Below are 18,858 nucleotides of genomic sequence, written 5' to 3'. Positions count from 1 at the left end.
TCATATATAAATATCACACTCATAGAGATACACCCACAGATCATATATAAACATCGTACTCATAGAGATACACCCACAGTTCATCGCTGTCATACGTAAACTACCAAAGTTTATAAATCAACAGCGCACTCATACATCCACACGCAGTTTATAGGAGGAATATCGGTACCGACCGCCGATAGAGCTCTCAGAGGCGGAAGCAGCAGCGACCGATCAAACTCTGGATCTCATCCTTAACACAGACCGGTAGATCCAGCTGTGAAGTTACACCGCACTTTGATAGCAGGGACGGTAATGGGTTCTGAGAAGGCCTCAGGGCGTCAAATCGTTTCTTAGTGGCGATCCATTGGGGCAAGGGCATCTCAGAGAGGGGAAGGTACTATCAGAGGGCATCAGAGAGTGTGACGGGGCTCAGAGAGGGGAGCGGGCAGTCGGAGGGTATCAGAGAGCATATTGAGATCTCACAGAGGGGAAGGACTGTCAGAGGGTATCAGAGAGTGTAAGGACTCTCAGGGCGTAGCAGTGGGTGAGGACTGCGGGTATCAGAGAGTGTAAAGGGCGCTGACAAGGTTGAAAGAGGATAATGGACTCTCTGAGGGTATCAGAGAAGATAAGGAGATCAGGGAGAATCAAATAGGGTAAGTGGGTATCAGGAGGTATCAGAGAGGCGAATGGATCCAGAGTTGGCATCTTATAAATATTACACATCCTAACTATCAACATTTTTAATAACAGCAAAAATGAAACCTATTGAAACGGTATCTGCCGTGTCCCATGTGGAAGGAATGAGAAGATAGTATCGGGAGGGACTGGATATTTGGCAACGCTCACGGTTTTCTTTCACACAGCTCAGTGTTGTGTCTGTCAAAATAACTGGATTTCATGAACTGGAGATAAGAGGTTGCACTTTGAAACTTTTATCACCCAGTGTGAAAAGTAGAACACAAATCGCCCAACTTGGGGCTCGAGCCCACGATCGTGAAATTAAGAGTCTCATGCTCTACCGACTGAGCTAGCCGGGCCGGTTGCCAAAATTCTTCCCATCTTATTATTGCAGAGAGACAGCTGTTGGCTTTGCTGCAGGAGTTGAGTTCGTTCCACAATCTCAGGGTATCTACTTCTGAACACCGGTTTTTTTCATTCTGGAGTTCGTCTGATGTCTTTTACCATTTGTCCAGCCCCGCGCTGAGCAGTATAGGAACATCGGGACAAGAGAAGGCCATTCAGCCCCTCGAACCTGCTGCCCCATTCAATTAGATCATGAGTTGATCTGCAATTCATCTCTGTTTCTCCGCCTTGGACTCATATTCCTTGGTACCCGAATCGAAAAAAGATCTATCAATGGCAGTCTTCAAATTATGAATTGAGCCACAATCCACATCCTTTGGGATGAGAGAGTTCCAGCTTTCGGCCGTATTTTGTTTGCTGAAGTGGTTCCTGATTTCTTGCCTGATTAGTCCAGCTCCAATTTCATTTTGGATTCGACCAACAGAGAGAGACAGAGAAAAAGGCCGCCTTAACGGGAGATTGATCCTTTTACGACCTCTCACACATCAACTGAAACCAGTCGGAATGTGAATACCATTTTACTTTTCAAAAATTAAGGGAATGTCATTCATTGTGGAAATAGTCTGATGTCGCTCACTGCAGAAATATCCGTGTCAGAGTGAAGGAGCTCGCCTGCAACCTTCGAACTTTGTCTGTCAAGAAGTATTCCGATTTCCTTCAAGCCAATCTCATTTCTTTTGTGTATGTTTCAGATGCCTGTTATCCAACCGCAGAATAAATGGTGGAAAATCAGACGCAATCAGCTGGCAATGTTTATGGTGCTTTTTCTTGCAGACAAGACACACATTCGAGCCCCAGAAATGCTAGAAAATGAATGTTAAGGTAAAAGTTACTCCGGCATCACCGGGTGGGTTCAAACCACCAACTTTTCAGTGCAGAGCCGAACGCGCTAACCAATTGCACGAACAGAAACACAACTTTAAGGTTGCTGAAGGACTAATTCACAGAGCTGAAGCTTCAGGTTGCAGTGATCAATATAACATCTCTCTACTATCAGTTTACTTTTCCAAATAAAGGGTGTGCAGCTTGCACGAGTGAAAATCTGTGCTGTCTTATTTCTGAACATTAAACTCACTCAAAGGGTGGTGAGTGTCTGGAACGAGCTGCCAGAGGCATTAGTAGAGGCGGGTACAATTTTGTCTTTTAAAAAGCATTTGGACAGTTACATGGGTAAGATGGGTATGGAGGGATATGGGCCAAGTGCAGGCAATTGGGACTAGCTTAGTGGTATAAACTGGGCGACATGGACATGTTGGGCCGAAGGGCCTGTTTCCATGTTGTAACTTCTATGATTCTATGATTCTATGATTCTATAAGTTCCGCACCCATGAAGACGGCCTCAACCGGGATCTTGGGTTCATGTCACGTTACACGTAACACCACCAGCGAACAAAATGTATCTGTTTTTAATACAACGGGTCATTCTCTCTCTTTCTCTTCCTTTCGGATGTTTCTCTCTCTCTCTCTCTCTCAGTCTTTTGTTCTGGCCGTTTGGATATTCGGTGGTCCTGTATGTAACATCTCTCTGTCTGAACACTTTGATTGCCTTGGCAACGGGCAGTTGGAAAGATTATCTGTAATCACCAGGTATTGTTCTCTGACTATAAATGCGGTAACATTTAAGGAATTCCACACTTCACCTGCGAAGGAGGAATCCTCCGAAAGCTTGTGATTTTCAAATAAAACAGTTGGACTATAAACTGGTGTTGTAAGATTCCTTACATTTGTTAACCCTAGTCCATCACCGGCATCTCCACATCAATTTAACAACGGCTGCACCAAACTCCTGGTGTGATATACACTGAACATTTCAAAACCGTCTCCTAAAATGCAGTCTGAAAAGCGTTTCACATACAAAACAAATCATTATTAAACTCATGAGTGTCACTCGCTAACCATGTTAGGGTTTCTTTCAGTCTGCAACAGAAAGTTATAGGTTGGTTAATGGTGTTTACAGAAATATTCCTCTTTTCGTAGAGTTTGTTTGGTTTCATGTAATTAATTATATAGGTGTGAACGCCGAATCATAACCACGAGCCCACCAGGCACCTGTACGGACAGTTCACCCAATCCGGTTACTTTGATCATCTGCCCTAATCTGGCAGAAAAACAATAGGATGAACAGCCCTTGCCTGTGAAAAGATGTCCTCTCCCCTTGATCAAACTAATATCTGCAATTGATGAACTGGAGCGAATTGCGCTCGAAGAAGCCGCACATGAATTCCAAATGAACTCTACGTGGAGGAAACGGAGTGACAGAAGCAGAAGGAGATGCCACGTGAAAGATTTGGGTCCAGACCTGCTGCATGAGACTTTAAATGTTGTCAGCCTTTAACTGTAGCTCACAGTGTGAGAACAGTCATTGCTATCATTAGCCTTTTATATATCTTCTTGCACTGCATCTCCTCAATAGCCCCGGTTATCACAGCATCGCTTTCTGCAAATTAAATCCCAATGTGAAAACATACGCGATTTCAAACCTAAGCAAAGTGTTTGAGATTGGAAGGAGAGTGCGAGTGGGGATCATGGGCCTGGGGGGCAGTGAGATGATCTCCTGAATACTAAGATATTCCGCAAAGCAAAGAAGCAGTGTGATGAGACCTTTCCGTTTATTTTTTCCGGTATGTGCAAAATCCATCCCTTCTCGATGGACAACACCGTTCTTTCCCTCTCCCTGCTGAGCAGGTCAAGATGGGTTTCATGTATTCGCTGTTTTTGCATCAAGCATCTAATTCAACTGGCAGCTGGAGGAGTAAAGGAAGCAGGAGGGAAAGAAGATTCAGAAACAGGAGATGCCACGTGAAACGGTTGCTTCAAATGATCCACGGCAGCCCAGCGACGCCCCGCAGCTTTCCCAGGAGCTGTATCGATTCGACCCGTGCGTGCGTGCATTCTGGAAATGGAAACAGAGACATCCGCTGCTTGTGGGATTAGTTCACTTCAATTTTCCATTTCACGCGCAGGCCTACCCGCACTCGGTACTGTCATGGCCTGAACAAGTCTTTCGTGTTCTCACAGAAAATGCCACTTTTGCGAGCAGCTTGTCTGGACTGGACTGCACTGCACTGGGAGTATTCAATTAATGAAATCAGTACTTCAAACAGAAAACATTCTTCACTCACTTATCCTGATACATTAGGGTCTCTATACTTGAATTATTCTTTCATTTTTTGGAACATGGGAACATGAGTAGGCCATTCAGCCCCTCGAACATCCAGGTTCATACATCCTTCCTGAGGTGGGGTGCCCAGAATTGAATGCTGTCCTCCAGATGGGGTCTCGCCAGAGCTCTGTGCAGCTTTAACATAACTTCCACCTCTTTGTATTCCAGCCCTCAAGAGATAAACGGGGAGAGTGAGAGCTCAAGATAGAAAGCGAGAGTGAGCAAATGGGAGAGAGAGAGAGGACTATGCATTGTACAAACCGTCGCTTTGTCGCTTTCTCAGGAGCTGCTTTGAATCTCCACTGAGCTTTTGAACCACTTACTGCACCGCAGCAAATGTTCCAAAGCAGCATATGGGATACGTGAAATAAACTAATCGATAGCCGATTTGTGGTGCCATGCGTAGCACGTGGGACTTCTTCGAATCAATGCAAAAGTTTGTGTGTCCGAATCTCACCATCGTTGAATTTTAGCTCAGGGTTCGGTGATTTCCGCGCTGGGAAGTGAAATGTTGCAGCAAAACCTCAACAGGATCATTAATGTCCTTCAAGGAAGGGAAACTACCCCCTGCACTTCCTCTGATACAAGTGGCTCCAGTCCCACCCGAATTTATAATGCTTAATCCACTCTGAGCTGGATTGGCGAAACACTCTCAAGAAGGAGGCTCATCATCTGCTCACTGCAAAAGTCAATCTGCTGGATTTCCGGTTCTATCAGACTGCATGTTCCTTCAGACAGATTTCTAACTGGACACATGCATCCGGCTGCCGGTCGTGTATTGGTGCTTGAGGGGTAGAATTCTTGCTTGCAGTATTTCTACTCCTCTAGAAGTAGCTCCTGACGATCGCAAGATGGAAAGTATCGTGACTGAGCGGTCTAACGCGCTGGTTTAAAGCTCAAGATAAATCTCATAACTTGTAGATTGATCTAAATCATAGTTTGCGGCTCCAATACCGCAGCCACCCTCCTGTAAACTAATAACACTAAATATTTCATCACTATTACAACAAGAGGAACCACGTGGTGATACAAATAATTGATGCATTTTGGAACACCGAAATTATACCTTCAGCTCCGTTCGAAATGTTCACAAAGAAAAACAATTGTTGATCTAGGTGAGTCTCGAATAAAAACCTTTGCATTTCCCGACCCTGTACTGTCATATAAGGACCGCGCATTGCTTTATTGTGCCGCTAGAGCCCGGTTGCTCTGATCACCTGTCCCACTCTGCTGGAAGGAATATTAAGGTGAGCGGCCCTTACCTGTGGAAACTTGTCCTGTCCCCGTGATGGAAATAATATCTGCACTTTCACTTTCAGCTCCTTTCACATCCTCTGCTCCATCGCACTACAATCGGGTTTTCTGTGAACAGATCAAAATAAACATTGGCAGAAATTCTAACAGCAGTGGGATTCAAACCCACGCCTCCATAGAAATTTGATGGAACACCTTAGATCGCGATGCCACGCGACCATAATGTCACGGTTACGTGTAAAGAGATGTGTAATGCTTAAATAAATGAATTGAAGCTAATTGACCGCATTTACCCCGTGCTGGGGTTGTTCTCCTTCGAGCAGGGAACGTTAAGAGGAGATTTGATGGAAGTGTTCAAAATCATGAAGGCTTCAGATAAAGTAAATAAAGAGAAGCTATTCTCATTGGCGGAAGGGTGAAGAACCAGGGACACAGATTTAAGGTGATTGGCAAAAGCACCAAAGGCGACATGAGGAAACACTTTTTTACCAACGAGTAGTTATAATCTGGAAAGCGCTCCCTGAAAGGATGGTGGAAGCAGATTCAATCATGGCTTTCAAAAAGGAATTTGATAAGTACTTGAAGGGAAATAAAAGCAGGGCTACCGGGAAGGGGCGGGGGAATGGGACGAGGGAATGCGACGAACTGGATTGCTCTTACAATGAGCCGGCACGGGCTCGATGGGCCGAATAGCCTCCTTATCTGCTGTAACCATTTTACGATTGTATGAATCTTTTTATACTCTATATTTTCTTTGCATGCATTTTTCTATCTCTCCCTTTCTCTGTCTCTTGTGTTGTCCACTGATGGACTTCTCAGGCTTCCATGATCGGCGAAGGCTGATCGAACCTGCAACACCAGCAGAGAGGGTTAAAGAAAGATTGAGACGGTAGGAAAAGTAAAGGTGCGACCCAGCTGCTGCAGCTAATGTCTACACGTTAATGTCTCTTCGCTCTTACAGTGAAACAAAGCACCAAATCAATTAAAGTAGACTTATGGTAGAGTGTATGTTATCACGATGCCGAGACAGCCGGCAATCAAATATAGAACCACACAATCATAAATATTTACACCACAGAAGGAGGCCATTCGTCCCATAGTGTCTGTGCCGGCCGAAAAAGAGATATCGAGCCTCATCCCACTTTCCAGCATTTGGTCCGAAGTCTTGTAGTTTACGGCTCTTCAGGTACATATTCAAGTACTTTTTAAATGCGATGAGGGTTTCTGCATCTCCCACCCTTTCAGGCAGTGAGTTCCACACCCCTACCACCCTCTGGGTGAAAAATATTCTCCTCTCCTCTAATCCTTCCTCCAATTACCTTAAATCTATGCCGCCTGATTATTGACGTCTCTGCTAAGGGAAATAGGTCCTTCCTGTCACCCTATCCAGGCCCGTCATAATTTTATACACCTCAATTAAATCTCCCCTCAGCCTCCTCGGTTCCAAACAAAACAACCCCAGCCTATCCAATCTATCCTCATAGCTAAAATTCTCCAGTCCTGGCAACTTCCTCGTAAATCCCCTCTGTACACTCTGCTGCATTCACATCTTTCCTGCATTGTGGTGATCAGAAAGGTACACACTACTTTAGCTGTGGCCTTACTGGTGTTTTATACAGTTGTAGCATAACCTCCTAGCTCTTATATTTTATGCCTGGGCTAATAAAGGAAAGTATCCTGTATGCCTACTTAACCACATTATCTACCTGTCTTGCTACCTTCAGGGATTTGTGGACATGCACTCCAAGTCACTTTTTTCATCTGCACCTCTCAGTATCCTCCCAAACAATGTAGTTTCAGAGCAACTAATACTGAAACATCTTACTTGATAATACAAGTCATACAGTCGAAACCAATTTGGTAAAGGGAGACTAATACTGGTGACTGGCAATTGTTAGTGCACAAATTGATATTGCTGTACACGGAATAGAAAATGAGATTGGATCGACAGAAGAGATCTGAACGGAAGGCCGATCGGCTTTAGGTGGCAGCGAACCTTTGCACTAGCTGCATGGTAGATTGCGATAGCGGCACGTTGGTATAGAGGTATGATTCTCGCTTCGGAGGTTTTATTGATTAAAATGCGAAAGGTCCCGGGTTCAAATCGTTGATGAGGTCTGCTGTCTTGCTACTTTTAGTGAAAAGTCACCAATTGGCGTCTCGCATCTTTCCAGTGTTGCTGTTGGTAGAATTGAATTATATCCAGTACATATTTGAGTTCCAGAGGACAGGGTGCGGAAGTTTCCAAGGCGCAACACACGTGAAGTAAATAAAATATCTCAAGATGATGTGGAGATTGAAACTGAATGTGAATTTACCTCAATTCAGGCGGTCTCATTGATATTAGACGACGGGATAGAAAGCCACATATCGAAGTTTACTGATAACACCGACGACAGCATTGTAAGCAGTGCAGATGGAAGCATATAATTACAGAGAGACATTAATATAATAAATGAATGGGCAAAACTGTGGTCAATGGATTTCAAATTTAGGCAAGTGTGAGGTCATCCACTTTGTACCTAAAAAGGATATATCAGAATATTTTATAAATGTTGAAAAGTTCAAAATTGTGGAATTCCAATGGGACTTATGGGTCATGTGCATAGTTCATTAAAATGTCATGGACAGGTACAGAAATTAATCAGAAAGGCTAACGGAATGGTGGCCTTTATAAGTAGAGGACTAGAATACAAGGCGATAGATATTATGCTACAACTATACAAAGCTCTGATTAGAGCACACCTGGAGTACTGTGTTCAGTTCTGGGCACCGCACCTTAGCAAGAATATATTGGCCGTGGAGGGACTACAGTGTAGATTTACTAGAATGGTACCTGGACTCCAAGCGTTAAATTGCGAGGAGAGATTACACAAACTAGGGTTGCATTCCCTGGAATTTATTAGATTAAGGGCTGATTTGATCCAAGTTTCCAAGATGCTAAGGGGAACTGATGGGGTGGATAGAGAGAAACTATTTCCGCTCGTAGTGGTATATCGGACTAGGGGACATAGCCTAAACATTAGAGACAGGACTTTCAGGAGTGAAGTTAGGAAATCATCACTCAATGGCACCTACAGTCCTGGGATCTCCTCGACCTCCCACCACATTAACACACTGGCTATTAATCATTAAATTAAATAATGGGTGAGAGAGATCAATTAAGTGAAGATGTGATAAATTAAAGAAAAAAGACAAGGCAGGAGAGCACGGTAGCTATTAGGGAAATGATAATCAAAGGGTGACAGGAAGGGGCAGAGTATGCAAACTTAAGAAAAAAATACATTACCAAGGGCTTTGTATCTGAATGCACGTACCATTCGTAACAAAATGGATGAATTGACAACTCACATAGAAATAAATATGTACGATCTGATAGCCATTATAGAGGCATGGCTGCAAGATGACAAAGGCTGAAACCTGAATATTCAAGGGCACTTAACATTTCGGAAGGACAGAAAGCTAGGAAAAGGTGGAAGACTATATTTGTTAATTAAGAATGACATGAGTATAATAGAGAGAAATGACCTTAGTTCTGAAGACCAAGATGTAGAATCAGTTTGTGTAGAGATAAGAAATAGTATAGGCAATAAGTCACTTGTGGGAGTAGTTTATAGGCCTCTGAATAGTAACCACACTGTTGGACAGAGTATACAGGAAGAAATAATGGTGGCTTGTGAGAAAGGAACAGCGATAATCATGAATGATTTTAATCTACATTTGGATTGGAAAGATCTGATTGGCAAAGGTAGCCTGGAAAATGAGTTCATAGAGTGCTTTCGGGAAAGTTTCTAAGAGCAGCACGTTCTAGAGCCGTTCTAGAGCAGGCTATTCTAGATCTGGTGATGTGCAATGAGACAGGATTAATTAATGACCTCATTATAAAGGAGCCTCTTGGTAGCATTGATCGCAATATGATTGAAATTCGCATTCAGATTGAGGGAGAGAAGATTTAGTCTAAGACTAGTGCTTTAAACTTAAATCAGGGCAATAATGAGGGCATGAAGACATAGTTGGCTAAAGTGAACTGGGAACTTAAGTTATGAGATATATCAGTAGAAATGCAGTGGTCGACATTTAATGAGATATTTCATAACACGCAGCAAAGATACATTCCAGTGAGAAAGAAAGGCTCCAGGGGAAGGACGTACCATCCGTGGCTAACTAAGGAAGTTAAAGATCGTATCAAATTGAAAGGAAAGGCAGAAAATTCCGCGAAGATTAGTGGTAGGTCAGAAGATTGGACAGAATATAAAAAACAGCAAAGAATGACTAAAAGAATAATAAGGAGGGATAATTTAGCTTTCAAGAGAAAGCTAGCTAGAAATATAAAAACAGGTAGTAAGAATTTCTACAGATATTTAAAAAGGAAAAGAGTAAGTAAAGTGAGCGTTGGTCCTCTAGAGAGTGAGTCTGTGGAATTGATTATGGAGAATAAGGAAATGGCGGATGAATTGAACAGATATTTTGCGTCCGTCTTCACTATATCGGATCCAAATAACATGCCAGAAATAATTGTGAATCAAGAGGTGAAAGGGAGTGAGGAACTTAAAACATTTACAATCACCAGGGAAAGGTTTTTGAAAAAAATATTGGAACTAAAAGCTGATAAGTGCCCAGGTCGTAACGGAATTCATCCTAGGGTCATAAAAGAAGTGGCAGCAGAGATAGTAGATGCACTGGCATTAATTTTCCAAAATTCCCTAGATTCTGAAAGGTTCCCATCAGATTGGAAAATAGCGAATATAACTCCTCTATTCAAGAAAAGAGGGAGAAAGAAAGCCGGAAACTACAGGCAAGTGAGCTTAACATCTGTCATTGGGAAAATTAAGATGTTTATTGCAGGGCACTTAGAAAATCTCAATGCAATCAGGCAGCGTCAACACGGCTTTTTGAACGGGAAAATGTGTTTGACTAATTTATTAGAATTCTTTGAGGAAGTAACAAGTATCGTGGATAAAGGGGATCCTGTGGATGCGATGTACTTGGATTTCTAGAAGGCTTTGTACAAGATGCCACATCAAAGGCTGTTACACAAAGTAAGAGCTCATGGTGTGCGGGGTAACTTATTGGCATGGATAAACGATTGGTTAGCTCACAGGAAACATAGAATAGACATAAATGGGCCATTTTCAGGTTGGCAAGATGTAACAAGTGGATTGCCACAGGGATCAGTGCTTGGGCTTCAACTATTTACAATCTATATCAATGACTTGCATGACGGGACCGAATGTATGTTTGCTAAATTTAGTGATGACACAAAGGTAGGTAGGAAAGTAAGTTGTGAAGATGACATACGGAGTCGGCAAAGGGATATAGATAGCTTAAGTGAGTGGGCAAAATTTGGCAGATGGAGTATAATGTGGGAAAATGTGAACTTGTCCACTTTGGCAGGAGGAATTGAAAAGCAGTCTATTATTCAAATGGAGAGAGATTGCAGAACTCTGAGGTACAGAAGGATCTGGGTGTCCTCGTACATGAATCGCAAAAGGTTAGTATGCAGGTACAGCAAGTGATTAGGGAGGCAAATGGAATGTTGTCCTCTATTGCAAGTGGAATGGAATATAAAAGTAGAGATGTTTTGCTGCAGTTGTACAGGGCACTGGCGAGACCACATCTGGAATATACTGTGTGCGATTTCGGTCTCCTTGTATAAGAAAGGACATAATTGCTTTAGAGGCGGTTCAGAGAAAGTTCACTCAACTGATTCCTGAGATGAGGGGGTTATCTTCTGAGGAAAGGTTGGACAAGTTTGGCCTGTTTACACTGGAGTTTAGAAGAATGAGAGGTGATCTTATTGAAACATCTAATATCGTAAGGGGACTAGAAGGGGTAATTGCTGAGACGATGTTTCCCCCTGTGTGAGAGACTAGAACTAGGGACCACAGTTTAAAATTAAAGATCTCACATTTAAGACGGAGATGAGGAGAATTTGTTTAAAAGGTTCGTGAGTTTGCGGAACTCCCTTCCCCAGAGAGCGGTGGAGGCAGGGTCAATGAATATTTTTAAGGCTGAGTTAGAAAGATTCCTGACGAACAAGGGAGTCAAAGGTGATAGTAGGTAGATGGGGAAGTAGGGTTGAGATCAAAATCAGATCAGCCATGATTTAGTCAAATGGCAGAGCAGGCTCCTGGGGCCGAATGGCCTACTCCTGCTCTTAATTCTTATGTTCGTATCTCACTGGCACCAAATTCCCGTGATCGCCTCTACCTCCGCGTCATTAACAATCTGGTCACCACCACCTACAGTCCGGGATCTCCTCTATCTCCCGCCCCATTAACACAATAGTCACCGGCACCAATAGTCCAGGGGTCTCCTCTATCTGCCGCCCCATTAACACACTTCTCACTGGCACCTACAGTGCCAGGATCTCCTCTGCCTCCCGCACAATTAACAAATTGATCACAGGCACCTACAGTCCGAGTATCTCCTGTCCCACCGTCACATTAATACACTGGTCAACGGCATCAAAATTCCTAGGATCTCCTCTACCTCCCGTCACATTAACACACTGGTCACCGGTACCTACAGTCCCAGGATCTCCTTTACCTCCCGCCCCATTATAATACCGGTCACCGGCACCAACATTCCCAGAGTCTCCTCTACCTCCCGCACAATTAACACATTGGTCACCGCCACCTACAGTCCCAGGATCTACTTGACATCTAGCACAATTAACACATTGGTCACCGGCACCTACTGTCCCAGTATCGTCTCTACCTCCCGCACCATTAACACGTTGGTCACAGGCACTTACTTTCCCGGGATCGATTCTAACTCTCGCACCATTAACACACTGGTCACTGGCACCTACTATCCGCGATTTCCTCTATCCCCACCCCGTTAACACACTGGTCACGGGCACCTACTGTACCAGGAGATCCTATACCTCCAGCCCCATTAACACATTGATCATCGGCACCTACAGCCAAGGGATCGCCTTTACATCCCGCACCATTAACAAACTGGTCGGCAGCGCTTACATTACCAGGATGTCCTGTACTTCCCGCCCCATTAAGAGACTTGTCACCTGAACCCACTGTTCCGGGATCTTCTCTACCTCCCGCACCATTAATACACGGGTCACCGGCACCGACTATCCTGGGATCTCCTCTACATCCTGCCACATTAACACACTGGTCACCGGCAACTACAGTCCCAGGATCTCCTGTGCCTCCGGCCTTATTAACACACTGGTCGCCGCCACCTATAGTTCGGAATCTCCTCTACATTCCGTACATTTAACACACTGGTCACCGGCACCTACAGTCCCAGGATCTCCTCTACCTCCTGCCCCGTTAACACAGTTCTCACCGGCATCTTCAGTGCCAGGATCTCCTCTACTATCCGCCCCATTAACACACTTCTCACCGGCACATTCAGTACCAGGATCTCCTCTACTACCCGCCCCATTAACACACTTCTCACCGGCACTTTCATCCCAGGATCTCCTCCACCTCCCGCCGCATTAACACACTTCTCACCGGCACCTTCAGTCCCAGGATCTCCTCTACCTCCCGCCCCATTAACACACTTCTCACCGGCACTTTCAGTCCCAGGATCTCCTCTACCTCCCGCCGCATTAACACACTTCTCACCGGCATCTTCAGTCCCAGGATCTCCTCGACTATCCGCCCCATTAACACACTTCTCACCGGCACCTTCAGTCCCAGGATCTCCTCTACCTCCTGCCCCATTAACACACTTCTCACCGGCACCTTCAGTCCCAGGATCTCCTCTACTACCCGCCCCATTAACACACTTCTCAACGGCACCTTCAGTCCCAGGATCTCCTCTACTACCCGCCCCATTAACACACTGGTCACCGGCACCTTCAGTCCCAGGATCTCCTCTACCTCCCGCCCCATTAACACACTTCTCACCGGCACTTTCAGTCCCAGGATCTCCTCTACCTCCCGCCGCATTAACACACTTCTCACCGGCATCTTCAGTCCCAGGATCTCCTCGACTATCCGCCCCATTAACACACTTCTCACCGGCACCTTCAGTCCCAGGATCTCCTCTACCTCCTGCCCCATTAACACACTTCTCACCGGCACCTTCAGTCCCAGGATCTCCTCTACTACCCGCCCCATTAACACACTTCTCAACGGCACCTTCAGTCCCAGGATCTCCTCTACTACCCGCCCCATTAACACACTGGTCACCGGCACCTTCAGTCCCAAGATCTCCTCTACCTCGCGCCCCATTAACACACTTCTCACCGGCACTTCCAGTCCCAGGATCTCCTCTACTACCCGCCCCATTAACACACTTCTCACCGGCACCTTCAGTCCCAGGATCTCCTCTACCTCCCGCCCCATTAACACACTGGTCACCGGCACCTTCAGTCCCAGGATCTCCTCTACTACCCGCCTCATTAACACTCTGGTCACCGGCACCTACATTCCCAGGGTGTCCTCTACTTCCCAACTCATTGACAGACTGGTCACCGGCACCTGCAGTCCCGGGATCTCCTCTACCTCCCAGACCATTAACACATTGGTCACCGGCACCTACAGTCCAGAGATCGCCTCGACCTCCCGCCCCATTAACAGACTTATCTCCAGAACCTATAGTCCCAGGATCTCCTCCACCTCCCGCCTCATTAACACACTGGTCATTGGCACATACTGACACGCGATTTCCTCTAACCACCCCCCCCCCCCACCCCACCCCATTAACACACTGGTCACGGGCAACTACAGTCCCGGGATCTGCTATAACTCCCGCTCCACATAACACACTGGTCACCGGCACCGACAGTCCAGGGATCTCCTCTGCATCCCGTCCCATTAACACAATAGTCGGCAGCGCCTACATTCCCAGGATGTCCTCTACTTCCCGCCCCATTAACGCACTGGTTACCGGCACCTACAGTCCCGGGATCTACTATAACTCCCGCCCCATTAACGCACTGGTTACCGGCACCTACGTTCCCAGGATCTCTTCTACCTCCCGCCCCATTAACAATCTGGTCACCGGCACCTACAGTCCAAGTGTCTCCTCTTCCTCCTGTCCCATTAACGCACTGGTCACCGGCACTTTCAGCCCCGGGAGCTCCTCTACCTCCAGCCCCATTATCACACTGGTCACCGACACATACAGTTAGGGATCTCCACAACCTCCCGCTCCATTCACACACTTTTCACCGGCACGTTCAGTGCCAGGACCTCCTCCACTACCGGCCCCATTAACACTCTGGTCATCAGCGCCTACATTCCCAGGATGTCCTCTACTACCCGCCTCATTGACAGACTGTTCAATGGCACCTACAGTCCCGGGATCTCCTCTACCTCCCGCACCATTAACAACCTGTTTACCGGCACCGACATTCCCAGGATCTCCTCTACCTCCCGCCCCATTAACACACTGGTCTAGGCACCTGCATTCCCAGCATCTCCACTACCTCCCACCCCATTGACACACTGGTCCAGGCACCTACTGTCCCGGGATCTCCTCTACCTCCCACAACATTAACACACTGGTCACCGGCACCTACTGTCCAAGGATCTCCTCTACCTTCCGCCCCATTGACACATTGGTCACCGTTACCTAATATGCAGGCATCTCCTCTATCTCCTGCCCTTTAACAGACTCGTCACCGGCACCTGCAGTCCCTGGATCTCCTCTACCTCCCGCCCCATTGACACACTGGTCCAGGCACCTACTGTATTGGGATCTCCTCTACCTCCCGCCCCATTAACAAACTCTTCTAGGCACCTACTGTCCCGGGATCTCCTCCACCTCCTGCCCCTTTAACAGACTCATCACCGGCACCTGCAGTCACTGGATCTCCTCTATCTCCCGCTCCATTAACACACCGGTCACCGGCACCTACAGCCCAAGGATCTCCTCTCCCTCCCGCCCCATTAACGCACTGGTCCAGGCAGCTGCAGTCCCCGGATCTCCTCTACCTCCCGCCCCATTAACACACTGGTCACCGGCAACTACAGCCCCGGGATCTCCTCTACCTCCCGCATTATTAACACACAGGTCACCGGCACCTACAGTCCCCGGATCTCCACTACCTCCCGCCCCATTAACACACTGGTCACCGGCAACTACTCTCCCTGGATCTCCTCTTCCTCTGGCGCCATTAACATTCTGTTTACCGGCACCTACATTCCCAGGATCTCCTCTACCTCCCGCCCCATTAACAAACTGGTCCAGACACCTATAATCCCTGGATCTCCTCTACCTCCCGCACCATTAACACACTGGTCCAGGCACCTACTGTCCCGGGATCTCCTCTACCTCCTGTCCCTTTAACACACTCGTCAACGGCACCTGCAGTCCCTGGATCTCCTCTACCACCAGCCCCATTAACACACTGGTCACAGGCTCCTACGGCCCCGGGAGCTCCTCTACCTCCAGCACTATTAACACACTGGTCACCGGCACCTACTCTCCAGGGATCTCCTCTACCTCCCGCGCCATTAACAATTTGTTTACCGGCACCTTGTATTGTTGTTTATTTTATTACCTTTTAATTTCTCCGATATGGTATCTCATTAGTGCAATCAGTAGCCACGTGTTATTTTACAACTTGTACTTGCGTGAGATGTAAACTTTGAGAAACGCTGTCCATTGCTTGATCAATAGCCTCAGTTTATAAAGGTTTCAGTGGTTGCAGATTACACAGTGTTTGCAGCGCCCCGGCCTGGTGGAGAGAAAATCAGACACCGTATCACACAACACTGACTCTGGTGTTGGAAAGTCTTCAGATCTTCCAGTTATTTAATGAATTTAACAATCACAATAAAGGGATATTTCACCACATTTTTCAACTGCTCTCTGAATTTAGTTTGTGTCACGGCATAAATACAAGTGTTTGTGCAGCAACTCAGGAGCTGGAGCATGAATCCTATTTCTTGTACAAAACCATGTAGATATACAGAATAATACCCTAAATAATATATCCGGTTGCATATAGAAAACACCATATACAGCGCCCATAACAGTATAAAGTTTCCTGAGATAACAAACAGTAAAATGATGGACTTCCTTCTGCTCTCCATCTCTGGGTCTCTGGGATTCTCCCCACTGCTGTTGCCTCGGAGTCTCCTGCGGGCTCTGCTGGCCACTGAAATGTGCCTGACGGTTAAGGCATTGAGCAGTAGAATCAGAACAAATGGGACCCCCGGGGTGAGGATATAATAAAGGAGTTCGATTGCTGCCCACACACGTGAATCTAGAAAACTGAGTGTTACAGCACAAAACCAGGGTTCATTGACAAGCATATACCGACCCGTGAACATAAAGTACCAGAAAGTATTCTTCAAACAGCTCAGCACAGTCACTGTTCCCAGAACCACAGCCGCCGTTCTCTTCGTGCAATATTTAGTTTTCAGCTTTTGGCAACAAATGGCCACAAATCGATCAAAGGTGAAAGTGACGGTGAACCAGACAGAACAGTCTGTGGCTGCGAAAAGCAGGACGGCATGGATATTACACACGGGAATGGACCGTTCCACGAATTGAAAGTGAAACATATAAGCAATCGGAATCTGCCTGAGTATCAGGTCGGTGATAACGACCAGTAGATCCGCCATTGCCATCGCCACCAGGTAGCAAGTGACACATTTGGAGAGACCACACTTTCCCCGAGACATGATCAGAATCGTCAATAAGTTAACTGCAAGGAAGAGAAATAAACCAGGAAATTATTCATCAGGCTTGGACACCCTGTAAATATTAGTGCCTTCTCTTGACGCCCTGTAAATATTAGTACCGTCCCTGGATTCCTGTAAATATTAGTGTCATCTCTGGATCTCCTGTAAATATTAGTACCATCTATGGGTACCAGTAAATATTAGTACCGTCTCTGGATTCCTGTAAATATTAGTGTCATCTCTGGATCTCCTGTAAATATTAGTACCATCTATGGGTACCTGTAAATATTAGTACCGTCTCTGGATTCCTGTAAATATTAGTGTCATCTCTGGATCCCCAGTAAATATTAGGACCGTCTATGGGTACCTGTAAATATTAGTACCTTCTCTGGATTCCTGTAAATATTAGTACCATTTCTAGATCCTCTGTAAATAATAGTAGCGTCTCTGGATCTCCTGTTAAAATTATCACAATCTCTGGATCCCCTGTAAATAATGGTACTGTCTCTTGATCCGCTTTAAATATTAGTACCATCTCTGGATCCCCTGTAAATATTTGTACTATCTCTGTATCTCCTGTAAATATTCGTGCCTCCACTGGATCCCCTGTAAATATTAATACCATCTCTGGATCCCCTGTAAATACTGACACATCCCAAGGACACATTGTAACTTAAATCTCACATTCAGAAAACCTGCGTGAATATATTTCCCACTCCTGTTCCCCCTATCAATATCTCTCCCATCGCGGGTACCCCCTCTAAATTTTAAGCTAGATATAGATGCTTACCAGGAGCACCAACAGCAGCGAGTGTTGGACAGGGAATGACAAGAACAGTAATAAAGTGAAAAATGGTTCATAGAATTAATAACTGGATACAGAGACTTACCAGGAACACCAACAACAACGAGGAGAGGATAATAAATTACTTTTATCCCCATAAGCGCATAAATTATCCACCACTCTATTGATATTGAATCAAAATCGTCATGCAGATATTGAAAAACCCAGAATGGACTGGACCAATCTATTGTTCTCAGATTCCGACCCATTGTTGTAACATTCCAATCTATTGTTCTAAAATTCTGATCCATTGTTGTAACATTCCAAACTATTGGTCTAAAATTCTGATCCATTGTTGTAACATTCCAATCTATTGCTCTCAGATTCCGATCTATTCTTTCCCTCTCTGTAGAGCCGCTGATCTCTGTTAGTGCCGGAGATGATGCTCCAACTGACACTATGGGAGAACACGTTGAAAGTAGTCGATTATTTATAGCAGAGAGAAACACTTCAGTGACACAATCAGGGCCCATGGAGACTGATATTAATTACAGTCGTTGAACAAACAGATTCAGTTAATAACTTTAAATCCAACAATGTTTATATCACAACATTTATTTAACCAAATATTACACCGATGGAAAGCCCAAAGCCCAGTATATTATTTTAATAAATGTTTGAAAGAACCGAAACTATAAGACCCGCAGTCTGACAGCACGGATGTGAAGCGAGAGCAGCTTCATTTACATATTGCAGAGTATTTCTGAGTGAAATCCTTTAGTTTCAGAGAGTTTCTAACCAATTCACAAGGGTTGGGCTCACACTGAGATGAAAACTGAACCATTTTACCAGTCAGTTTGGAGACCATCCCGTTAATATTGGTAAAATCTCTCGATACCCTGTCAATATCGGCAAGCCTATGGCCACTCTTGTAAATATTGGTACAGTCTCTGGATCTACTTGCAAAAAATGGC

General features: G+C 45.4%; 1 protein-coding gene and 1 non-coding gene across 2 annotated transcripts; both read right to left on the bottom strand.

Moving 5' to 3' along the window:
* Positions 1 to 949: 949 nt before the first annotated feature.
* Positions 950 to 1,022, bottom strand: trnak-cuu (transfer RNA lysine (anticodon CUU)). Its single transcript has one exon. It is a non-coding gene; the product is annotated as a tRNA-Lys (tRNA).
* A 15,199-nt stretch (positions 1,023 to 16,221) lies between these two features.
* Positions 16,222 to 18,042, bottom strand: LOC137318793 (probable G-protein coupled receptor 139). The gene is made up of 2 exons (XM_067981438.1): positions 17,991 to 18,042; positions 16,222 to 17,123 (listed from the first exon to the last, which is right to left on the bottom strand). Exons 1-2 carry the CDS (start codon positions 18,040 to 18,042, stop codon positions 16,222 to 16,224), a joined length of 954 nt encoding a protein of 317 aa, XP_067837539.1.
* Between the last annotated feature and the right edge of the window lie 816 nt (positions 18,043 to 18,858).

The sequence above is a fragment of the Heptranchias perlo genome, unplaced genomic scaffold (assembly GCF_035084215.1).
Source record: "Heptranchias perlo isolate sHepPer1 unplaced genomic scaffold, sHepPer1.hap1 HAP1_SCAFFOLD_73, whole genome shotgun sequence".
Classification (NCBI taxonomy): Eukaryota; Metazoa; Chordata; class Chondrichthyes; order Hexanchiformes; family Hexanchidae; genus Heptranchias; species Heptranchias perlo.
This window is presented reverse-complemented; position numbering and strand designations above follow the sequence as displayed.

Excerpts from the sequence above, each read along its gene's own strand:
- LOC137318793 (XM_067981438.1), bottom strand. The coding sequence starts at position 18,042 with ATGGGGATAAAAGTAATTTATTATCCTCTCCTCGTTGTTGTTGGTGTT. Across the intron at positions 17,124-17,990 it reads CGTTGTTGTTGGTGTTCCTG|TTAACTTATTGACGATTCTG; the intron begins GTAAGTCTCTGT and ends TCTTCCTTGCAG.